Source organism: Littorina saxatilis, linkage group LG9 (assembly GCF_037325665.1).
Source record: "Littorina saxatilis isolate snail1 linkage group LG9, US_GU_Lsax_2.0, whole genome shotgun sequence".
Lineage (NCBI taxonomy): Eukaryota > Metazoa > Mollusca > Gastropoda > Littorinimorpha > Littorinidae > Littorina > Littorina saxatilis.
The window spans coordinates 57,542,177-57,565,822 of record NC_090253.1 but is presented as its reverse complement, the minus strand read 5'-3'; the positions used below and the strand labels follow the sequence as shown (position 1 = coordinate 57,565,822).

Below are 23,646 nucleotides of genomic sequence, written 5' to 3'. Positions count from 1 at the left end.
AAAAAGACATTTCAATATGCATTATCAATATCAAAGAGAGAGAGAGAGAGAGAGAGAGAGAGAGAGAGAGAGAGAGAGAGAGAGAGAGAGAGAGAGAGAGAGAGAGAGAGAGACTGCGCTGCAAATGATGACGGGGGAAAAATAGTCGAGTTAGGACATTGAACTTGAAGACGTGCCAACCAACATGCAGCAACCCAAAGAGAGCCTCAGCAAGGTACGAAGCCAGTGCTGTGTGCTGGGTAACAGTGAAGCAAGATTTCACAGGTTTGTGTACATTTAACTGGGTTATAGTTTAAGTGAGCATGTAACAGCCACTGATATAGCTGAATTTCTACAGATCGATGCATGTAAAAGCTATATATAAACGGAATGTTCGTAATACGCAGTTGTTTGAGAGCGAAGGACGCAGTGCAGTTACTTCCCTTGCATACACTCTTGAGGTTCCGTCAGGGTTGCATACACACCTCCGTCTCCACTTTCGATTTCTTTGTCGTAACTCTTCTTCTTTTTTTCTTCACTTCGTCTGCACAGCCATGCGTGAAGAAGCATCAGAACTAAGAGTGCCATCAAAGAGAAAAACATCAGTATTTCGAGGGTCCCGTGAGTTTTCCTGGTCATCGTTAAATGTGTATTTACTGAGAGGAGTGGAGCGATGCACCGAGATGAACTTTCCTGTATGGCACCATTTTTTTTTATCCTGACGTCACGCAGAAAGTGACGTCGTTTATCGAATATTTAGAGGCATGCTTTTGTTTTCTTTTTTCTTTTCGTTCCAACACCACGACTCTGGTGTGCCAGGAAAGGCACATCGGGATGGGTACTCAAGTTCAAACTCGAACTGACCTGCTGCTGACACATGTACAGTGATGTAGTCAGTGCTGTCGTTGTTGGTGATGTTTATTCGATACTGCTAAATGAAGGCACCAAGAAAGTAGCAGCGTACACTGAGAATGAAAGACATGATGTAAAAATCACATCATGTGAAATCTTCATCACTGGACATGTAATTTCTTCGTCTCCTCTTTTTTTTCTTTCTTTTTTTTTCTTCTTTTTTTTTAAGTTTAGGAATGTCGTGAACTATTACCGTCGACCTCAAACTAACGGCTTGGAGATGTACCATCTGGCAGCAACATTTTCAGTGTCGTAGACATTTCTGTGTCTGATGGTCTCAAATCATTTCCAGCTGAGAAAGACCGCGCAGAAATCACAAGGCAATGTGCCTATTTGTCAGAAATAGTATTGAGTTGCGTGCAATCGGCTTGACCTAGCTGGGAAGTTTGTGCACCAATGCTCAGTTTAACCTGTAAACGCCGTCAACCGGCCAACCCAGACATGTTTTATTTGTTCCAAACAAAAGCTACGTCGTGTTCTTACATTCGTGTTGTGTGTAGGAAGCTGCTGTCGTGTGGACCGAGTCATGTTTTCAATTCATTTCAACTTTAGCCTGCGTACGGCTTAGCAAACTGGCAAATCTTTACCGTGCGTCAACATGTTATGTTATGGATTTAAATTCAAACCAAGGAGTACATTTCTCAGTGTCAGCAAATTATTGCAAGAAATGACTATATATAAATACAAGGTTTGTAAACATTAGATCAGTTCATGCCAAAACTTGACAAACGATAGTCCAAATTATTTGTCAAATCTTCCGTTGTACGAACATGGTGACCGAAAAGCTCTTTCAGTATAACAGCATCTCGTCAAATACAATGAATAGAAAATGACAGAGAAATGTGCAGTTTTCTTCAAGGCTTTTCGGAGACAGGATGTTATTTGCTGCTTTATGAACCGGTACTGCAGTCGTTATTCCGGCAATGTGGTCGTACCGGTTGTACCGCTACCCCTCCCCTTCTTCTTCGTCTTTGTGAGTTTTAAACCGGTTATACTTCTTGTTGCATTCACCTTACTTTCCTTTTGTCTTAGTGTTGCTGTTGTTCTTGTTAGGCCAAAAAAAAGGTCTGTTTACGGTAACATAGGCCAAAAAAATAGGGTCGGTAGGTCGGGATTTTTTTTTCTCAAAAAAACATATTTTTACGTTAGTTTATTTTTTATTTTTTCCCCAAATGCCAAAAAAAAGTCTAGGGTCGCGCGAAAAAAATAGGGTCGGTCGGGTTACCGTAAACAGACTATTTTGTTTTTGGCCTTACCTTTACACATTTTCCTTGTCTTGTTTACTGTTAAGGCTTGTTCCCCGATTTCTATTTCTTAAAAGGTTTTTGTACTTTCCGACGTTTCTTAAAAAGTCGATGTTGACTTAGCTTACATTTGAAGAAAATGGAAGTCGCGTGCTTGATTTTGTCCTTGTCACAGTTTCTTTGGTAATCAAAAAAATCATGAAATTTACCGAACAATTTTACAGGGTACTTAATTACTCACTTTTACAAGCAACGGCACACGCACACTTGTACAAGCAGTGCCACACACACACATACACACAAACACACACACACACACACACACACACATCTCTCTCAGTCGCTCTCTCTCTCTCTCTCTCTCTCTCTCTCTCTCTCTCTCTCTCTCTCTCTCTCTCTCCACACATGTTCAAAAGATGATGCGCAATAAGCTAGCTGGCACCTCTTGCATGCTGCATTCCGACAGCGGAATGGATTAATGCATGCTGTCATCTGGTTCCTTATTTGAACCTTTTCCTGGCAAAGTTATCCAGTTATCTCTCAGAGTGTTAATTTTGATATTCCGTACAATTAAAATGTGCATACACACAGAGAGACAGACCGACCCCCCCCCACACACACACACACACATAGACACGCGCAAGTATCCATCAACTATACATACAGAAACACACACACAGACGAACACACACACACACACACACACACACACACACACACACACACACACTCACGCACAAAGACTGACTACCCCTGTTGTTAGGCTTATATACATGTATACATACAGAAACACACACACAGACGAACACACACACACACACACACACACACACACACACACACACACACACACACACTCATACACACACTCACGCACGCACAAAGACAGACTACCCCTGTTGTTAGTACTTGTTTCCAAGATTAGCTTTTCATTTCGTCTCCAAAGCTACCTCAAAAATGTGAAGCCCGTCATTCATTAGAACAGATATTCTCAGATTTTTGTGTTAAGTATAAAGCAGATGTTTTACAGTTTCAATTGTGTCGCAGAGTGTACGGGTCGGGCAAAGCTCCGGAGGAGATTATGTCACGTGACGGCCAACCGTCCATCGCCAGCGCTGTCCACAGGGCGCTGGAAACAGGCACACGATTGCCTCCCCTGGATGACACGGAGGAAGTGAGAGACGCACTCATGACCTACATCCCGAAAAATCAGCATCCGGCCACTCGCAAGAGCGACTTTGATAATGGCAACGGAGGTCAAGGTCAAGGTACAGAAAAGCACGGGAAATCGATCCCCGTGAGGAAAGGCGGAAAATACAAGGGGGAGGAGACAGACAACGGTCAGGGGATCGCCCCCTCTGTCTTGATGCTAGAAGCGTTGTCAAGGCGACGGATGGACGCCGTGCGACAGCTGCACGAGGTCTGCCCCGAGCTCCTGGCCTCCATCCCGCTCTTTGACCGAGGTGATCGTCTGCAGGCGTCTCAGTCCTTGCCCAACGGTTCCCCGCAGGCCCCCACCACCCCGTCCCACAGCCGTCACAGCGCCGCCACTGAGGCGTCCTCCGCCTCCACAAGCATCCTCTACACCTCCAACCACTGCCCCTTCCACAAGTCGTCCCGCCTGCTGGACCTGTCTGCCGAGAACCGCGCCCTGCTCGTCTTCATCTTGGAACAGCATCCGGACGTCAACCGACGGAGCATCAAGCAGCAGCAACAGCAGGCCCAGGGACGAGAAGAAAACGGTACGGCTGTTAGAGGGCGGTTGGACAGACCTAGCAGCTCTCCAGAACAGCCCAGAGAACTTGCAGCTGAAAACGAGCATCCTGGCCCTGAGCCCAGAGCTGACGAGGACGTGCTGGGCATTCTGTCCGCCATGAGGGAGAGCACGAACAGGGAGGAGGGAAGGGAGAACACGCGGACTGACCAGGAAGGTCAGATATCGGAAGAAAAGGACCCTGTCTACGCACTTGACCCCACCAGCCCCATCACCATATGCATTCTCAAAAACAATCCCGAGGTTCTTCAGTACTTGCTCTTCAAACACGTGTGGCAGCACTTTCTCCTGGACGAGATCTTCAAGACTCCCCAGACCAGCCAGGTTCCCGACCTCGTGCGAGAACGCGTCTACACGTGCCCAGAGTGCGCTTGGTTCATGCCGTGTGTGGCTCTCATGGGGTGTCCATACCTCGTAGACCTTATGCTGTGCGGGAAATTCTGTGTTAACTCTGGTTTAACGCGTCAGTCCTGCCGCTCTGCCACCAAACCTATTAAAAAAGCTGCCCATTCTGACGATGTTCCCTCGAGGAAAGGTGGGATTAAGAACGATGGAAATCGACGCGAAAACGACACAGAGCAGAAGGAAGCTAAAACAGAATCGCCGCAAGAGGAAATGATGTCAGACACTCCGAACACTTCAGCGTCATCGCTTGTGAACTTGGACACGCCGCTTGCAAGCCACTCCCGCCAGTCTCTGGGGAGCATCCAGTCTCTGGAAGCTTCACCGCAACGTGTTGACTCGGGTGCACGTGGCCCTGACACTGCATCCCAACTTGAAAGTGGCACACAGAGCCCCGCTGGATCCAGTTCAAAACTGAATGAAGGCATTTCCTTTCAAGAACAACAGTCTTTGCTTGAAAGCGTACAGGAATGTAACAAAGATCCCCAGACTTCGAGTTCCAATGTTCCAAAACCTTCAAACAACTTGTCTCACAGATCCGATTCGCAAGATTCCGAGAGAGGCTCAGATTTAACAGTTTCTGAGCCACTCGAGCAATCTCAAGATTCAGCTGAATTTAGCAACGAATTCATTCCTGGTGTTTCTGCTTCTTCAGAACAACAACAAACTTCGGGTTCGCCTCCAACCAGTAAAACTCCCACGTTTACACGGGAGCCCAGCACTGCTGGTAAACCGTCCAACCCGGACAGCGCTACTACTTCCACGGACGGTCTAGGAGGGTCGAGATATCGTCCCCAAAGTGGTCCCGTGCAAGCCACGCTGCCCCCTGACCCCAACAGCCTGGTGTCCATCTCCCTGCCCATCATGGACCGCTGGATCTCGCGCTGCATGCACGTCAAGGCCGCGCCCTTGCACCTGGCCTGCTGGCGCTGCGACCCGGCCTCCATCCGGGTCCTGCTGCGACACGGCGCTGCCGTCACGCTCTTAGCTGAAGAGCTCGAGAGCCCTGACCAGGAGCAGGGGTCAGAGGCCAACGTCCTTGACTCCGAAGGCAGCCGCCCGGCCTCCACGCCCAGCTCCGAGACCTCGCTAGAGATGACGCTCAACTTCGTCTCCGTCACTGTCAACTCCAGCAACTTCGACATCTCCGCGTCCAACAGCAGCCTGGAGGACATGCTCAAGCGCACCAAGAAACTAGGTGGGCAATTCTTATCATTTGGGTTTTTTCTTGCTGTATTTTTTCTTCCCCTTTAGGTTTCTGTATGTTTTTTATTTTCAAATTGATTAGCAAGGACTAAGTACTACAGGGTGGGGAATTTTTATATTATGTTTTCTTGTGGGTTTTTTTTCTGCCCCTTTAAGGTTTCGTACTTTTTTCATTTTCAATTGATAAGCAAGGACTAAGTACTACAGCGTCTTCTGCTTCTGCTTTTAGTCACCCCCCACCTCCACCCCCAACCAAAAAATCGAACCCTGGAGAGTCATTCACGACTGATTCACACGCTTTCTTTCTGTGTTTGTTCAAAATTGGCTTTCACAAAATGTATGTGCAGTCAATCCATACCCGTAACCACGTTCACAGCTAAAAAGAGAAGGTTTCATAAAACAGGCATTCCTCACCAGTCCCAAATATCAAGCTTACCCAACTGAAACCAGGTTGGGAAGAGAACGAATGTGGAGTGCTGTCTCGCTCTGCTTCATGTGTGCATCAGTGGACAAAAAGCTATGTACAGTCAATACTTGTCAATAAACAGAACGTTTCTTGCACAAAACACACGTTCAGTCCATACATATTGTGGAACCCCCCTTTTATGACAAGACCCCCCCCCCCCCCAATTACGACTCTCACCTGTTTAAGACCTTGTTAACTCAGACTTTCTGTTCTTAACCTCTGTAAGATTACCTCCGTTTTAAGACCCCCTTCTTTTTACGACCCGTTTTTCTCAGATTTTCGGAGGTATTAAAAAGGGGGTTCCACTAAACGACATTCACAGTCAAGAAGAGAAAGTACCATGAAACAGACAGTCCTCACCAGTCAAAAAGAGAAAGTAGCATGAAACAGACAGTCCTCACCAGTCAAAAAGAGAAAGTATCATGAAACAGACAGTCCTCACCAGTCAAAAAGAGAAAGTAGCATGAAACAGACAGTCCTCACCAGTCAAAAAGAGAAAGTACCATGAAACAGACAGTCCTCACCAGTCAAAAAGAGAAAGTAGCATGAAACAGACAGTCCTCACCAGTCAAAAAGAGAAAGTACCATGAAACAGACAGTCCTCACCAGTCAAAAAGAGAAAGTAGCATGAAACAGACAGTCCTCACCAGTCAAAAAGAGAAAGTAGCATGAAACAGACAGTCCTCACCAGTCAAAAAGAGAAAGTAGCATGAAACAGACAGTCCTCACCAGTCAAAAAGAGAAAGCAGCATGAAACAGACAGTCCTCTACCGTCAAAAAGAGAAAGTAGCATGAAACAGACAGTCCTCACCAGTCAAAAAGAGAAAGTAGCATGAAACAGACAGTCCTCACCCGTCAAAAAGAGAAAGTACCATGAAACAGACAGTCCTCACCAGTCAAAAAGAGAAAGTACCATGAAACAGACAGTCCTCACCAGTCAAAAAGAGAAAGTAGCATGAAACAGACAGTCCTCACCAGTCAAAAAGAGAAAGTACCATGAAACAGACAGTCCTCGCCAGTCAAAAAGAGAAAGTAGCATGAAACAGACAGTCCTCGCCCGTCAAAAAGAGAAAGTACCATGAAACAGACAGTCCTCACCAGTCAAAAAGACAAAGTAGCATGAAACAGACAGTCCTCACCAGTCAAAAAGAGAAAGTACCATGAAACAGACAGTCCTCACCAGTCAAAAAAAGAAAGTACCATGAAACAGACAGTCCTCACCAGTCAAAAAGAGAAAGTAGCATGAAACAGACAGTCCTCACCAGTCAAAAAGACAAAGTAGCATGAAACAGACAGTCCTCACCAGTCAAAAAGAGAAAGTAGCATGAAACAGACAGTCCTCACCAGTCAAAAAAAGAAAGTACCATGAAACAGACAGTCCTCACCAGTCAAAAAAAGAAAGTACCATGAAACAGACAGTCCTCACCAGTCAAAAAGAGAAAGTAGCATGAAACAGACAGTCCTCACCAGTCAAAAAAGAAAGTAGCATGAAACAGACAGTCCTCACCAGTCAAAAAAAGAAAGTACCATGAAACAGACAGTCCTCACCAGTCAAAAAGAGAAAGTAGCATGAAACAGACAGTCCTCACCAGTCAAAAAGAGAAAGTAGCATGAAACAGACAGTCCTCACCAGTCAAAAAGAGAAAGTAGCATGAAACAGACAGTCCTCACCAGTCAAAAAGAGAAAGTACCATGAAACAGACAGTCCTCACCAGTCAAAAAGAGAAAGTACCATGAAACAGACAGTCCTCACCAGTCAAAAAGAGAAAGTACCATGAAACAGACAGTCCTCACCAGTCAAAAAAAGAAAGTAGCATGAAACAGACAGTCCTCACCAGTCAAAAAGAGAAAGTAGCATGAAACAGACAGTCCTCACCAGTCAAAAAGAGAAAGTAGCATGAAACAGACAGTCCTCACCAGTCAAAAAGAGAAAGTAGCATGAAACAGACAGTCCTCACCAGTCAAAAAGAGAAAGTAGCATGAAACAGACAGTCCTCACCAGTCAAAAAGAGAAAGTACCATGAAACAGACAGTCCTCACCAGTCAAAAAGAGAAAGTAGCATGAAATAGACAGTCCTCACCAGTCAAAAAGAGAAAGTACCATGAAACAGACAGTCCTCACCAGTCAAAAAGAGAAAGTACCATGAAACAGACAGTCCTCACCAGTCAAAAAGAGAAAGAACCATGAAACAGACAGTCCTCACCCGTCAAAAAGAGAAAGTAGCATGAAACAGACAGTCCTCACCCGTCAAGAAGAGAAAGTACCATGAAACAGACAGTCCTCGCCAGTCAAAACTCTCAACCTTGCACACACCGCAGGTGGGACAGAGGAAGAACGCGGAGTACTGTCCGCTCTCGCTCTGCTCGCTCTGGGCATCCGCTCTCCTCCAGACTTCTCGCTGTCCATCGGTAAGTCGCTGGGGCTGGTGCTACCCACCCTGCCCGAGCTGTGGGGCGGTCAGGTGGACAGGAGCTGCCCTCAAGCCAGGCATCTGCTGATGGAGGCCCTGCAGCTGCTAGTAGAGGCAGGCTGCAACGTTAACCAGGCCTCCACCGTCTTCGGCAAGACGTTCAGGTGGGTGAGACAGTTGTTTGTAAATCAGCCAATTGGCTCAACCGCCTTTGGCAAGACTTTCAGGTGGGTGGGACAGTTATTTGCATGTCAGCCTTTGTCTAGGTTGGGTTGGTGGGTTAGGTGGATGAGTAGTTGGTCTCCACCGTCTTTTCTTTGTAGCTGAGATTGTGTACAGGGTGTGGTTTCCTGGTTTGGTTTGGTTGATTTTTGGAAAGGCTCCAGTAGACCTCTTCAGTAGACCTTCCAGTGGGTAATAGTGATCTAGTGCATGCTAGGGTGGGTGTGGGGTCAGGGGGCTCTTTTGTGTATCTCAGGTTGTTAGTGGATTCGGTTGGTTGGAGCATTTGGTCGGTTAGGGTGATGGGTGATCAATAAGCCATTCTGTTGGGAGTTCCCCCATGCCTATGGTTTCTTTACCCCCTCCGCATTACCTTGTAGTTAACAGTGATTTCTGCATCCATTATCGTTTAAAATTAATTGTCTATCCATAGAGTAATACAGCCATCGGTAGACCTTTATTATGCGCCTCTCATGTCCCGTAGCGAATATGACTGCGCCGTCTTGCTGCCACTTCCTGTTGTCTAGGTTTAAAGTGTTTATTCCCCTTTGTTATGTATTCACAGGGTAATGGAACTGTTCCTGCAGCCGTCAGTGGACCTGTACTACGCGCCCCTCATGCCTCGTGGCGGACGTGACTCTGCTGTCCTGCGCTGCATGGACCTGGAGCGCGTTGCTGAGCTCGTGCTGGGCGCGTGCTGGGAGCTGTGCGCCCGCGGAGCCCGGCTGGGACCCAGCTTCTCCAGCTCATTGGAGTGGAACCTGTCGCACATGGACTGGATGTTCCTGCAGAACGAAGCCTTGCAAAGAAGGTTTCTCCACCTGGCGATCTTCCTCGGCCTCTTCCCGCCCCTCGACCCCGCCTCCATGATAGGGGGGAGGAACATCCTGAGCTACGGCAGGACGACATCAACTGGCTTCCTGGTCAACCAGCTCCCCTCGGCTTCTGACCAGCGCGAGGCCGGACCGTCCACTGGTGGGGTGGACATCACGCAGCACCACCTCCCCCCTTACACCCTCCCTCCCCGTCCCTCCTGCGTGCCCTGGGCGCCCTCCACCACCGCCACCTCCACCCCTCCCCTCTCCAGCGGCTCGTCAGCGCTCGGGTCGGAGGATGGCTTTTTGGTGGGCAGCGAGCGGCTTCAGCTGCGCTCCACGGAGGTGGTGGCTTCCTACTACTCCAACACCGCCACGCAGGCCCCGCAAGCCCCGTTTCGAAGTACCGCCAGTGCTGGGAGCTCTGTGGGGTTCGATTCTCGCAGCGACTCGCGAGGCTCACTGGCGGACAGTGTCTTGGACAACGTGGGTTCGCTGAGTAGCTGGAGCTGTGAAGGCGAGAACGGTCACGGTTTTGCCGGGCAGGCTGGAATGGTTGAAGATGGTATGTCGTCTGCGGGTCACGTCGCTGAGACCAACAGCGTGAGGCAGGATGCGGATAGCAGTTTGCAAAAGGAGGAAGAGCAGAGTCAAGAAACTACAGCAGTTTTACCTACGTCTTCCACAGCGGACCGGAGTAGCACATCGCCGTCTGCTGCAGTTGATACATTAGGTATCCGTCACAGCACAGCTACAACCGAAGCTACAACTAGTTCTTGTGCAACAACTTCAAGCACAAAAGAAACAACCTCTGATCAGGATGGCGAGCCTGCAACCGATACGAATTCTGATAAAACGACAAGCCAACACGATATGTCAACCACTGGCCTGGACGAAACTCCAACCTCGGAAAGCATAGGCATGACAACACCATCGACGGGTCAGCGCGTTACGTTCTCAGGCGGCATTCCACACGCCGCTCCGTGTTTGGATGGAACCAGCACGGCATCCAATACTCAAAACGCTCAAATGACCGCCAGCCCATCGGATCCGCAGTACTCAGAATCAACCAGCACTTCATTCCACATTCCACATACACCATCAAACAGTATGGCAACTGAGCCGCAAATCGCGCAGACATCGGGCGCAACTTTTGGAAACCAAGGTGCTTCCGTTTCCGGCGTAACACCCGCCACCATGCCATCTCCCGCCACCACGACCGCACCTACAGGGCATCCGACTTCCGTTGCCATGATGCGCGCGCAGATGGCGCTATGGGCGCTGGAGGAGAGACAGCGACGAACCTTAGAAAAGTTCGTGAACGATGTTCTACGTCTGTCCGTCCCACAGGCCAGCTTGGGTCTCATGCTCCGCTTCGCCTGCATAGCGGACCTTCGTATGCTGGACGGCATCACGCAACACATGCTGGCCACCTCCACGGCCACGACGGAGACGCCGCTGCAGCGCCTGAGTGAAACCGTGCGGCGCGCGCAGTCCCGCAGCCTGCGTCACTGCTGTAAGCTGGTCATCCTGGTTGCCTCCCGTTGGCGCAACTCGTCCTTGGATTGCCTCCCTTTGCCCGACAGTCTCAAGCGATACCTTGCGGACCCGTTTTGTTGAGCTGACTTGAGTGTGGTGGGGTGGGGTGGGTGGGGGGAGGGTGAAAGTGAATGCTAGATGGACGGGGGGGGGGGGGGGGGGGGCTGGGGCGAGGGTTTGCAAAGGACGGAGGAAGAAATGTAGCCTAGCAGGAGACGATGAGGTGTGTGTGGATGTGTGTTTTCAGAGTGATTTGAAGGTCTCTCGGTGCTTAATTTGGTATTTCCTGATCCCAACTCTTCTTCATGAAGTCATAGTTATGGGTTAGCTTTTTCTATGATCCTAACCAGTAGCCTAAATTGCCGTGTCTCTAGAGTGTTTTTTCGTCGTCATTTTAGTGTCTGTGTGTGTGCCTGTGTCTGTGTGTATGTCTGTTTTCTATTTTGATCTGTTCCTGTGATACCTCTGAAACATACCTTCCCATGACCCAACCTGACTGCTTTTAATCAGGAGTGATACTAATATCAATAAATAAGAAACATTGACAAAAAATTAGTTTGCTCTATCGTGTGTAATGTTTCTTTCTTTTCATTAAATTAAGCAGCATTTGTTTAATGGATGTAGGAGGGAGTGCTTAGTTATGTATGTGTGTTCACGCAGCAACTGTAAGTGTGTCAGTTTTTGTCTGGATGTATACATGTTTTTATTGCGTTTCTGACGTCTTTCTAATTCTGCAAAATGTAACATTAAACGTCTTCAGTGAATTGAACGCGTGTGCTCGCGGACGCAAATCATACGCACACACACAAACGCACATAAGCACACACTCATACGCGCGCGCACACACACAAACACACACACTAACGCACATAAGCACACACACACACGCTAACGCACATAAGCACACATCCACATACCCACACTCACACACACACCCAACACACACACACACACACCCAACACACAAACACCTCACACACACACACACACACACACACACACCCAACACACAAACACCTCACACACACACACACACACACACACACACACACACACACACACACACACACACACACACACACACACACACACACACACACATGCATACTGTCGTAAACTTTTGCTTTCATGTCAAATGGCAATTTCCGGGGGGAGAGGAAACAGCGGAATATCCTTTTCCCCCTTTTTGTTTGGTTGAAGGCAAACGGATATGCTTTGAAATGTTTTTTTTATTGAACTTTTTGAAGCTTCGACTCTAACATATGAGAAAACTTTAATGCACGGAAAATGCAAACCAAACAGACAAATTCTACAAACATCAACGCTGCCGTCAGTTATTTTAACAAAAGAGTAAAAAAAATCTCTCTCTCTCTCTCTCTCTCTCTCTCTCTCTCTCTCTCTCTCTCTCTCTCTCTCTCTCTCTCTCTCTCTCTCTCTCTCTCTCTCTCTCTCTCTCTCTCTCTCTCTCTCTCTCTCTCTCTCTCTCTCTCTCTCTCTCTCTCTCTCTCTCTCTCTCTCTTATTGTAACCGAGTGCCGAAACACTACGATCACCTCGGGAAGCGAAGTGCAATCAAACAGGATTGAAAATGTTAGGGCTAATTTCTTAGCCCTATAAAAACTGTTATGCAAACCCGAAGGTTTCCATGAACATACAGACAATCGGAAACCACCAGACCCCATCACAAACAGAATTCCACAATACACCGGTGTTGACTTTTAAAGGCCAACAACTCGGGTGCAGAGTCTGCTGTGAAAGGAGCGGTAGCCTCCCCTGTCACATTATACACTCACGACAGGAACACACACAATCACGCGCAGACATAATTATTCTAAGCAATGACATTTTTTTCGAAGATTTGTTCCTGCCTTCGTCAAATAATGGGATGAAAAGTTTTGAAATTTAAATGAAACGTGCAAATTTTGTAATTCTAGATGAATACATTGCACAATGTAACCTTTGTAAAGCGTGTGTGTTAACCATAATTATGACTTCGATGCTATTGTTTTTACTTCAAGACTGAAATTCAGCAAATAAATTGAAACAAATTATTCGCAGTTAAAACAAAATTAAAGCTTATACTCAAGCCGATGTTGTTTTTCCTATTCTGTTCCTTATGGGAGCAAAAGTCTAGATACGTCTTCTAAACCTTAAAGAGAAGTTATCAAAGCAAATGACTGTTACCCTGACCCGAAGAAAATATTTTATACATTAGTGTGGGATCGCATATTTTTCTTCCAATGCGTTTGCTTTGCAAGGTAGCTTTCGCCCCAAGTCCCTCCTTTGTTTCTCTCCATTTTCTTAACTGTCTTCTAACATCTTATGCCTCAAACATCACAATTTTTTTTAATTTTTTTATTCTCTTTTTGTGAAGTTTTTTTGTTTGTTTTTTTACATGTATATGCTATACAATACACATTATACAGAACATCACCTAAACAAAGGGACAATTTCTTGTTGCTGGAAGCAATCTTTATACTTCAGCTGTATGCAATGTGCCTTACTCTCTGTACTTTATTTTCTTCCTTTTGAAGGTCGAATAATGTCCTACTAAGGAAATCTTCAAGACAATTCAGTGTATCTATGTAGACGTACTCAGCACATTTCTCTTTTAAATGTATCATACGGACTATTGAAATGTATCATTCAGACTATTCCAAATAAGTATTCCATCTTGCGAACGGTACCATGCCGTTTCCTTCCTCAATGTTCATTTCCCTTGTCGGGATCGTCTCTCTCCGCTCACCGGTCTCTTGCCTGATGATTCTGTCTTGGCACTGTTCCGATTTGGGCGCACATTTTTGCGTGACTTTACATTCCGGTTCCGGGTTGTAGGCCGTGACAGGTTGTTCAGTTTGACTGAAGAAGAAAAACAGGATTTGTATAGTTTCGCAAACGTATTTCAATGATTTCCAGCCAACAGACATTGGACAGCATCGATCAGCGCGAAACTGGACCAGCCATCTGAAAGGTCCTTTTCAATGTAAATGCGTCAACAACCCATAACCGAAGTATAAACAATAAGCAATGGAAGGAACCATCTTCCTAGCCCAAAAAACATTAAAATAGACAAAAATATCAAATTATGTATGCATGTGTCCACTACTTTGGGAAATATTTAGCAAGTAAAATAAAAGAATGGAAAAAGACGTGTTGAGTGATTATTGAAGAGCCCTATCCCAATTCCACCCGTCTACACTACCCGTCATAAAAAGTAGGCAGATTTGATTCAGTTCGGGGGGTGTCCTAGGTCTCAAGTCCACTGCATTCCCAGCCAGCAAGACATTAGCGGCCGATAATCGGCCGAACACCCTTCAAAAAGTCGGGCCGGTGACGTCAAAACATACGACGCGGGTGTTGGCCCGACTAACTTTTGCAAAGAGGCAACGAGGCGGCCGATAGGCGGCCGAACACCTGCACTATGGCGGCACGCATCCGGTCCGATGTTAATCGGCCCGATGACTTGTTTGACCTGCGGTCCGACACCTTATGCCGACATCGGGAAGATATCGATTTCAGCGGGAAGACATCGGGACGATGTCGGCATAAGGTGTCGGGCCGCAGGTCCAACAAGCCATCGGGCCGATTAACATCGGACCGGATGCGTGCCGCCATAGTACAGGTGTTCGGCCGCCTGTCGGCCTCCTCGTTGCCTCTTTGCAAAAGTTAGTCGGGCCAACACCCGCGTCGTATCTTTTGACGTCACCTGCCCGACTTTTTGAAGGGTGTTCGGCCGACTATCGGCCGCTAATGTCTTGCTGGCTGGGTGCAGCTACAGATACAGCAGTATGTACCACCACCACCCACCACCCCCAAGTGTAACAGTGCAAAATTCACTTACAGCTACAGCAATATAACCCCCCTCCCCCCAGTGTTACAGTGGAAAACAAACCTACAGATACAGCAGTGTGTACAACCCCCCCCCCCCCCCCCCCCAGTGTAACAGTGCAAAACACATCAGCTACAGATACAGCAGTATGTAGAACCCCCCGCCCCTACCGCCCTCACTGTAACAGTACAAAACACACCTACAGCTACAGATACAGCCGTATACACCCCCCCCCTCAGTATTACAGTATAAAACACACCTACAGCAACAGATTCAGCAGTATATACAACCCCCCAAGTGTAACAGTGCACAAATTACTTACAGCTACAGCTACAGCTACAGCAGTATGTACACCTCCCCTCCCCCTTAGTAACAGTGCAAAACACACCTACAGCTACAGCAGTATGTACAACCCCCCCCCCCCCCACCACGGTAACAGTACAAAACTCATTTACAGCTACAGATTCAGAATTATGTACATCCCCCTCCCCCCGCTGCCACCACTGTAACAGTACAAAACATACCTACAGCTTCAGATACAGCAGTATGTACAACACTCAACCGCCTTCCCCCGTGCAGAGTGCAAAACACACCTAGACCTACAGATACAGCAGTATGTTCAACCCCCCCCCCCCTCCCCGCCTACTGTAACAGTACATAAGGCCAAAAAAAAAAATAGGTGTGGTTACGGTAACATAGCCAAAAAAAATAGGGTAGGTAGGTAGGCAATCACTTTTTTTTTTTTTTTACTTTTTTTTCTAATGTGTACAAATTAAACCTACTTGACAGGGAAATAAGTGTGCGACACGGGCGCTTTCGCTTTCATTGCGTTTTTTGCACTCGTTTTTTTTGTTTGTTTTTTTTTGTTGACAAATGTAATAAAAAGTTATAGGATCGGCCCCTAAAAATAGGGTAGGTCGGGTTACCGTAACCACACCTATTTTTGTTTTAGGCCTAACACACCTACAGCTACATCAGTATGTACAAACCGCCCCCCCCCCCAAGTGTAACAGTACAAAACACGCCTACAGCTACAGATAGATCAGTATGTACCCCCCCCCCCCCCCTCCCAAGTGTTACAATGCAATACCTACAGCTACAGATACATCAGTATGTACACCCCACCCCCCAAGTGTAACAGTGCAAACCACACTTACAGCTACAGATTCAGCAGTATGTACTCCACCACCCCCCCCCCCCCCCCCCCCTGTAACAGTGCAAAAATCACTAAGTTGTAACAGCTACAGCAGTATACCCCCCCTCCCCGTACAGCTACAGCAGTATAAACAAGAAGGGCAAAGCCCATACGACTCACATGCTTGACCTTTACATGACCTTGGCCTTCAGGGTCAAGGTCAAACAACTAAACCTAGCAATGACATCATATACTAAGAACTGCTTTACACATTTTTTCTACCAAAATACATGTGACCTTGACCCAAGGTCAAGGTCATCCAAGGTCATGCAACCCAAAGCTGTTAATTCAAGACATAGGAAGTACAATGGTGCTTATTGGCTCTTTCTACCATGAGATATGGTCACTTTTAGTGGTTCACTACCTTATTTTGGTCACATTTCATAAGGGTCAAAGTGACCTTGACCTTGATCATATGTGACCAAATGTGTCTCATGATGAAAGCATAACATGTGCCACACATAATTTTTAAGTTTGAAACAGTTATCTTCCATAGTTCAGGGTCAAGGTCACTTCAAAATATGTATACAATCCAACTTTGAAGAGCTCCTGTGACCTTGACCTTGAAGCAAGGTAAACCAAACTGGTATCAAAAGATGGGGCTTACTTTGCCCTATATATCATATATAGGTGAGGTATTCAATCTCAAAATGTGAAAAATAGCTGTTTTTTAGAACACATTTATGGCCCCTGCGACCTTGACCTTGAAGCAAGGTCAAGATGCTATGTATGTTTTTTGGGGCCTTGTCATCATACACCATCTTGCCAAATTTGGTACTGATAGACTGAATAGTGTCCAAGAAATATCCAACGTTAAAGTTTTCCGGACGTCCGGACGGACGACTCGGGTGAGTACATAGACTCACTTTTGCTTCGCATGTGAGTCAAAAATCACTAACAGCTACAGCAGTATGTACCCCCCCTCCCCGTACAGCTACAGCAGTATATCATGCAGCTACAGATACAGCAGTATGTACCCCCCCCCCCCCAAATGTAACAGTGCAAAATTCACTTACAGCTACAGCAGTACAACCCCCCCCCCCTCCCCCCAGTGTTACAGTGGAAAACAAACCTACAGATACAGCAGTGTGTACAACCCTCCCCCAATCCAAGTGTAACAGTGTAAAAAACACCTACAGCTACAGCAGTATGTACACCCCCCCCCCCCCCTCCCAACTGTAACAGCTCAAATCGCACCTACTGCTACAGATACAGCAGTGTGTTCAACCCCCCTCCCCCCCCCCCCCCCCCCCCGTGTAACAGTGCAAAACACACCTACAGCTACAGATTATGAGATACAGCAGTATGTACAACCCCCCCCCCCCCCCCCACTGCAACAGTACAGAACTCATTTACAGCTACAGATTCAGAATTATGTACACCCCCCCTCCCCCCGCTGCCACCAATGTAACAGTACAAAACTTCCCTACAGCAGTATGTACAACACTCCACCGCCTTCCCCCGTGTAGAGTGTAAAACACACTTAGAGTTACAGATACAGCAGTATGTTCAACCCCCCCCCCCCCCCCTGTGTGCAAATACACACCTACAGCTACATATACAGCAGTATGTTCAACCCCCCCTCCCCCCCTACTGTAACAGTACATAACACACCTACAGCTACAGATACATCAGTATGTACAACCGCCCCCCCCCCCCCCCCAAGTGTAACAGTACAAAACACACCTCCAGCTACAGATTCAGCAGTATGTACACCCCCCCCCCCCCTCCCCAGTGTTACTGTGCAAAACACACCTACAGCTACAGATTCAGCAGTATGTACACCCCCCCCCCCCCAAGTGTACATCAGTGCAAAACACACCACCAGCTACAGATAGATCAGTAGGTACCCCCCCCCCCCCCCAAGTGTTACAATGCAATACACACACCTACAGCTACAGATACATCAGTATACATACACCCCACCCCCCAAGTGTAACAGTGCAAACCACACTTACAGGTACAGATTCAGCAGTATCATGAGTATGTACTCCACCCCCCCCCCCCCCCCACTGTAACAGGACAAAACACCTACATCTACATATACAGATACAGCAGTATGTACTCCCCCCCCCCCCCCCCCCCACTGTATAACAGCAAAACTAACATTAAAGCAAGAAAAACCAAAATCACTTACTCGCTGGATCCGTCGGTTGACCTCGAGTTGACGTTAACAGCTTGAACACACCTGTAGGTTTCCATCCGTCCTTGGCTACACAATTTTAACTTGTCAACTATCACCGCCACCACGTGGCACTGGGACCAGCACTCAGATTGAGATCCCGAGGCGACATTCGTCTCGGATAACATATCATCAATGTGCTGTACAACATTCGCAAGAATGTCTCTTCTTTCGATATTAACTTGAACTAAGAAAACAAATAAACTTCGCTCACGCGGGAAAGTAGCAGCTAGCCGGCCATGTTCACACTCAATCGTGTTTGTAACGTAAGGAAAGCTATAAGAGTATTTCAAGTATATATGATGGCGTATTTTTAAAATGTAAAACTCATGGTTTGAGCTCATGCTGTATTTGATTGCAAATATACAAACAAAACTTACAATTAATTATCCTACTCCTATGTGAAAAAGTCAACAAATATGAATAATTTAGTTTCGCATTTGCAGAGTCATGTCACGCCGTTCCCGACGCTTGAACAGGGGACGTAACAAATGTTAAAATAATGATAATAAATTCAAGTTGTTATCTCCCGTAACTCTGCATATTTTTATCGACAGCAACATTGCGTCGGGCCGATGTCGGGGTTTATTACGTACATTTGCCGAGTTTTACACACAGGCAAACTATATCGGCGCGACAACGGACGTCGACACACGACATTTGACGACGTCACCCGACTGAAATCGTCAGTCGGCCGACGAAAGCTTGCTAGCTGGGTTAACACTAATTCATGAAAAATGAAACTCTTTATTTCATACGGTAGGGGAATGAATTACTTTTCTGGCAATATACTTGGTTTTAACATAACTGGCCGCATCACAAAGATCTACAGCTATATGTATCTGACTACTTTTTTTTATGACGGGTAGTGTAGAAACACACTTACCCATCGCGTCGCGATATAACCTTCGTGGTTGAAAACGACGTTAAACACCAAATAAAGAAAGAAACACTTACCCATGAGATCGGGACTGTACTCATCAAGGTTGTTGAGCAGTGACACGTAGCGGTTAGGTCCGTTTTCCCCTTGCTCTGCAATATAGATAAAAGTTAAGAACATTATTATTATTATTATTATTATTATTATTATTATTGTGATCATTTTTATGCGCCTAATCTAGATATAGCCCTAGGCGCTTACATATTAATTTCTGCCGTTTAAAATGGAATTTTTCACAGACAGACAGACAAACAGACTTTTTTACACACAATATATAACGCATTCACATCGGCCAGTAAAGCTCAGTAGCCTATTAGGCGAGCATTCACCTTTCACGGCCTTTATTCCAAGTCAAACGGGTATTTGGTGGACATTTTTATCTATGCCTATACAATTTTGCCAGGAAAGACCCTTTTGTCAATCGTGGGATCTTTAACGTGCACACCCCAATGTAGTGTACACGAAGGGACCTCGGTTTTTCGTCTCATCCGAAAGACTAGCACTTGAACCCACCACCTAGGTTAGGAAAGGGGGGAGAAAATTGCGGCCTGACCCAGGGTCGAACACGCAACCTCTCGATTCCGAGCGCAAGTGCGTTACCACTCGGCCACCCAGTTCCATGCGATACCGATACATGCACAGCCTGGCGGTGACCATAATTTAGGAGTCGTTTTCTACTGCTGATATGAGAAAGTCGCCGAGACAAAACTTCATACTGGAAATCATTTGTCGGTTCATCTTGAGTCATTCAGCAATGACAGCTACGTGACGCCATTATTCGCCAGATGACGTCTTCTTCGCGAACTTTATTTCGCTTCTCACCTCATTGATTTCTCTTTGGACGAGAAGGTCAAGAGGAAACGTCATAGTTTGTTTGGTCGCTGTCGTTTCTCTTTAAAGAGGAAAAGTCAGAGAGGTCCAGCAAGTGTTTTCCACAGAACTTGTACGTGTACGTTTAACGTCATCAAATGCATCTTTTACGTCTCACGTTTGCCAGGATCGACACGCGAACGGGTGACGTCAAAATCTACACGTACACACGCACGTCTTGGCTACACCAAATGCTCCCTAGACCTCTGTAATAATTGAATACTTTTACACACTTCTTCTTCTTCTTCTTCTTCTTCTTCTTCTGCGTTCGTGGGCTGAAACTCCCACGTACACTCGTGTTTTTGCACGAGTGGAATTTTACGTGTATGACCGTTTTTACCCCGCCATTTAGGCAGCCATACGCCGCTTTCGGAGGAACTTTTACACACGACACGTGTACATACTTGTATACCCCTAAACACCGATTTGAAACCTCTCCCTGAATATACAGTGATCAGATTTTTGGTTGGGAATTATAAAATATTACGTGCCAAAAAGCCTTTAACTACGCGTAACTAAGATTCGAAACCTGTTGTGAGGACATATAACATTAATGAATGGAGACCCAGCTAATTTCGTTCATTTTAACAGTTTATAACTATAGTGTAAATTGTGTTACTCGTTGTGAGTATATTTTATTATTAAAAAAACCACAGCAAAGTCAACAAGAAAAATAAGACTAGTGCTTTGGGTCAAGTGCAAGCTTACTTTCAACCCGTATCAATATGTAGGTTTCCCTTCCTGTGACGTAATCACTTGCGTATTCTTCGGAGCTGGAGGGGAGATTCTTCACTTGGCCTTCCAAGTCGACCAGATCCAGAATGACTGAAAAATACAGAATCATAAGTCAAGAAAGGTATGTTAATGGAGCGTTTACTTTAGACAAAACAAAACATGGCATTGTACATGTCTGAAAAATACAGACAAATATTAGTTTGCTTGCTCTCTCTCTCTCTCTCTCTCTCTCTCTCTCTCTCTCTCTCTCTCTCTCTCTCTCTCTCTCTCTCTCTCTCTCTCTCTCTCTCTCACTCTCACACACGCGCGTGCGCAAACAACCTTGACAAAATCACACACAAACTCGACACATTTATATTCATTTGTACCATGACACTGACGTCACAGAAACAAAACCAGAAGGCACCGTACTGACTTCATACCGATGACGTCATGAAAACTTCGTACTCACTATCTTCGTCACAGTCGCATTTTCGCCGGATCCACTCGAGCAGTGTGTGCGTGGAGCACCAGGGGTTGAAGATGGCTTCTTTATTGTCTGAAATCACAAAGAGTGGTCAGAAACTAAATGTGCAAATAAACAGGACGAATGTAGCTGCCGGGTTTGCAAAGCCTTTGCCAAAGAATGTTCAATGTATCCGCAGGTCCTTCAAGTCCCACTCCAGCGTAGTCTTTAATTCCTAAAAGTAAATCTTATTCATCAGCACATATCCCTCTTGGAACCACTTGCTCTAATTATGTTAAATCTTCCCTTGGGACAGTGCTATTATGATCTTAAATCTTCCCTTGGGACAGTGCTATAATGATCTTAAATCTTCCCTTGGGACAGTGCTATAATGATCTTAAATCTTCCCTTGGGACAGTGCTATAATGATCTTAAATCTTCCCTTGGGACAGTGCTATAATGATCTTAAATCTTCCCTTGGGACAGTGCTATAATGATCTTAAATCTTCCCTTGGGAAAGTGCTATAATGATCTGAAATCTTCCCTTGGGACAGTGCTATAATGATCTTAAATCTTCCCTAGTGACAGTGCTATAATGATCTTAAATCTTCCCTTGGGACAGTGCTATAATGATCTTAAATCTTCCCTTTGGACAGTGCTATTATGATCTTAAATCTTCCCTTGGGACAGTGCTATTATGATCTTAAATCTTCCCTTGGGACCGTGCTATAATGATCTCAAATCTTCCCTAGTGACAGTGCTATAATGATCTTAAATCTTCCCTTGGGACAGTGCTATAATGATCTTAAATCTTCCCTTGGGACAGTGCTATTATGATCTTAAATCTTACCTTTGGACAGTGTTATAATGATCTCAAATCTTCCCTAGTGACAGTGCTATAATGATCTTAAATCTTCCCTTGGGACAGTGCTATAATGATCTTAAATCTTCCCTAGTGACAGTGCTATAATGATCTTAAATCTTCCCTTGGGACAGTGCTATAATGATCTTAAATCTTCCCTAGTGACAGTGCTATAATGATCTTAAATCTTCCCTTTGGACAGTGCTATTATGATCTTAAATCTTCCCTTGGGACAGTGCTATAATGATCTTAAATCTTCCCTAGTGACAGTGCTATAATGATCCTAAACCTGCCCTTGAGACAGTGCTATAATGATCTTAAATCTTCCCTAGTGACAGTGCTATAATGATCTTAAATCTTCCCTTGGGACAGTGCTATAATGATCTTAAATCTTCCCTAGTGACGGTGCTATAATGATCTTAAATCTTCCCTTGGAACAGTGCTATTATGATTTTAAATCTTCCCTTTGGACAGTGCTATTGTGATCATAATCTTCCCTTGGGACAGTGCTATAATGATCTTAAATCTTCCCTAGTGACAGTGCTATAATGATCTTAAATCTTCCCTTGGGACAGTGCTATAATGATCTTAAATCTTCCCTAGTGACAGTGCTATAATGATCTTAAATCTTCCCTAGTGACAGTGTTATAATGATCTTAAATCTTCCCTTTGGACAGTGCTATTATGATCTTAAATCTTCCCTTGGGACAGTGCTATTAGGATCTTAAATCTTCCCTTGGGACAGTGCTATTATGATCTTAAATCTTCCCTTGGGACAGTGCTATAATGATCTTAAATCTTCCCTAGTGACAGTGCTATAATGATCTTAAATCTTCCCTTGGGACAGTGCTATTATGATCTTAAATCTTCCCTTGGGATAGTGCTATAATGATCTTAAATCTTCCCTAGTGACAGTGCTATAATTATCTTAAATCTTCCCTTGGGACAATGTTTTCAGATTGCAGCCTGTCTGTATGGTTGTCTGTCTTATAATGTTTAACTGGCTTTCTTTCTTTTCTTGCCTTGTCCTGCAGACGGACAGACAGAGAGACGGACAGACAGACATGCACACACGCGCCCCCATTTAGTCCCACGGACTAGAGAAGATTTAAAATCATTATAGCACTGTCCCAAGGGAAGATTTAACATAATTATAGCAAGTGGTTCCAAGAGGGATATGCTGATGAACAAGATTTAATTTCAGAAATTAAAGACAGTGCTATGATGATCTTAAATCTTCCTTAGAGACAGTGCTATAATGACAGTGCTATAACTTTTCTAGGTAGCTGACATCAGCTGATTGTTGGAAAAAGAATTCATATAGCTGACGGCAAGGCAAACAACCAAACAAATTAATTAAATAAGCAACTACAAAACTAACATAATGAATTCAAGAATAATAATTATCATACAGGCACACCTGCTCAACCAGCCAATATCATTTGTCCATCTGAGACCCTTTAAAGCCCCACTCCGCCTCACAGGAGATTTACAGAACGATGACATCTTTGACTAAAACGGCAATAGTAACCTTATGGAACACAATCACAATAGCATTTCACAACATTAAATGACTTAGATCACTTAAATTGCTATTTAGCACGCGAAAACAGCACACC

The 23,646-nt window shown here is 45.6% G+C and overlaps 3 protein-coding genes across 7 annotated transcripts in view; 1 reads left to right on the top strand and 2 right to left on the bottom strand.

Annotated features, from left to right (window-relative positions):
- The window catches only part of LOC138976588 (pre-mRNA-processing factor 19-like), a 29,696-nt gene extending 29,010 nt beyond the window's left edge, over positions 1–686 (bottom strand). For both annotated transcript variants that reach the window (XM_070349435.1, XM_070349436.1), the window contains exon 1: positions 465–686. In XM_070349435.1, coding sequence (XP_070205536.1) covers positions 465–618 — 154 coding nt within the window. In that variant the 5' untranslated portion in view covers positions 619–686. The remainder of the gene's footprint in view (positions 1–464) is intronic.
- Positions 686–11,066, top strand: LOC138976587 (serine-rich adhesin for platelets-like). Of its 2 annotated transcripts, none has more exons than XM_070349434.1 (4): positions 686–1,003; positions 3,183–5,509; positions 8,303–8,558; positions 9,182–11,066. In XM_070349434.1, the coding sequence occupies exons 2-4, from the start codon at positions 3,217–3,219 to the stop codon at positions 11,049–11,051; spliced, it is 4,419 nt and encodes a 1,472-aa protein (XP_070205535.1). In that variant the 5' UTR covers positions 686–1,003; positions 3,183–3,216; the 3' UTR covers positions 11,052–11,066. The 2 variants fall into 2 exon arrangements, with proteins under 2 accessions (XP_070205535.1, XP_070205534.1); XM_070349433.1 differs by having other exon boundaries at positions 686–1,864.
- A 1,113-nt stretch (positions 11,067–12,179) lies between these two features.
- The window catches only part of LOC138976592 (uncharacterized protein C22orf15-like), a 34,302-nt gene continuing 22,835 nt past the window's right edge, over positions 12,180–23,646 (bottom strand). For all 3 annotated transcript variants that reach the window (XM_070349442.1, XM_070349444.1, XM_070349443.1), the window contains 4 exons: positions 21,172–21,258; positions 20,694–20,810; positions 19,133–19,207; positions 12,180–13,828 (listed from right to left, as the gene is read on the bottom strand). In XM_070349442.1, the coding sequence (XP_070205543.1) occupies positions 13,680–13,828; positions 19,133–19,207; positions 20,694–20,810; positions 21,172–21,258 (428 nt within the window). In that variant the 3' untranslated portion in view covers positions 12,180–13,679. The remainder of the gene's footprint in view (positions 13,829–19,132; positions 19,208–20,693; positions 20,811–21,171; positions 21,259–23,646) is intronic.

Excerpts from the sequence above, each read along its gene's own strand:
- LOC138976587 (XM_070349433.1), top strand. The coding sequence starts at position 1,815 with ATGTGGTCGTACCGGTTGTACCGCTACCCCTCCCCTTCTTCTTCGTCT. Across the intron at positions 1,865-3,182 it reads TCCCCTTCTTCTTCGTCTTT|AGTGTACGGGTCGGGCAAAG; the intron begins GTGAGTTTTAAA and ends ATTGTGTCGCAG. Across the intron at positions 8,559-9,181 it reads GTCTTCGGCAAGACGTTCAG|GGTAATGGAACTGTTCCTGC; the intron begins GTGGGTGAGACA and ends ATGTATTCACAG.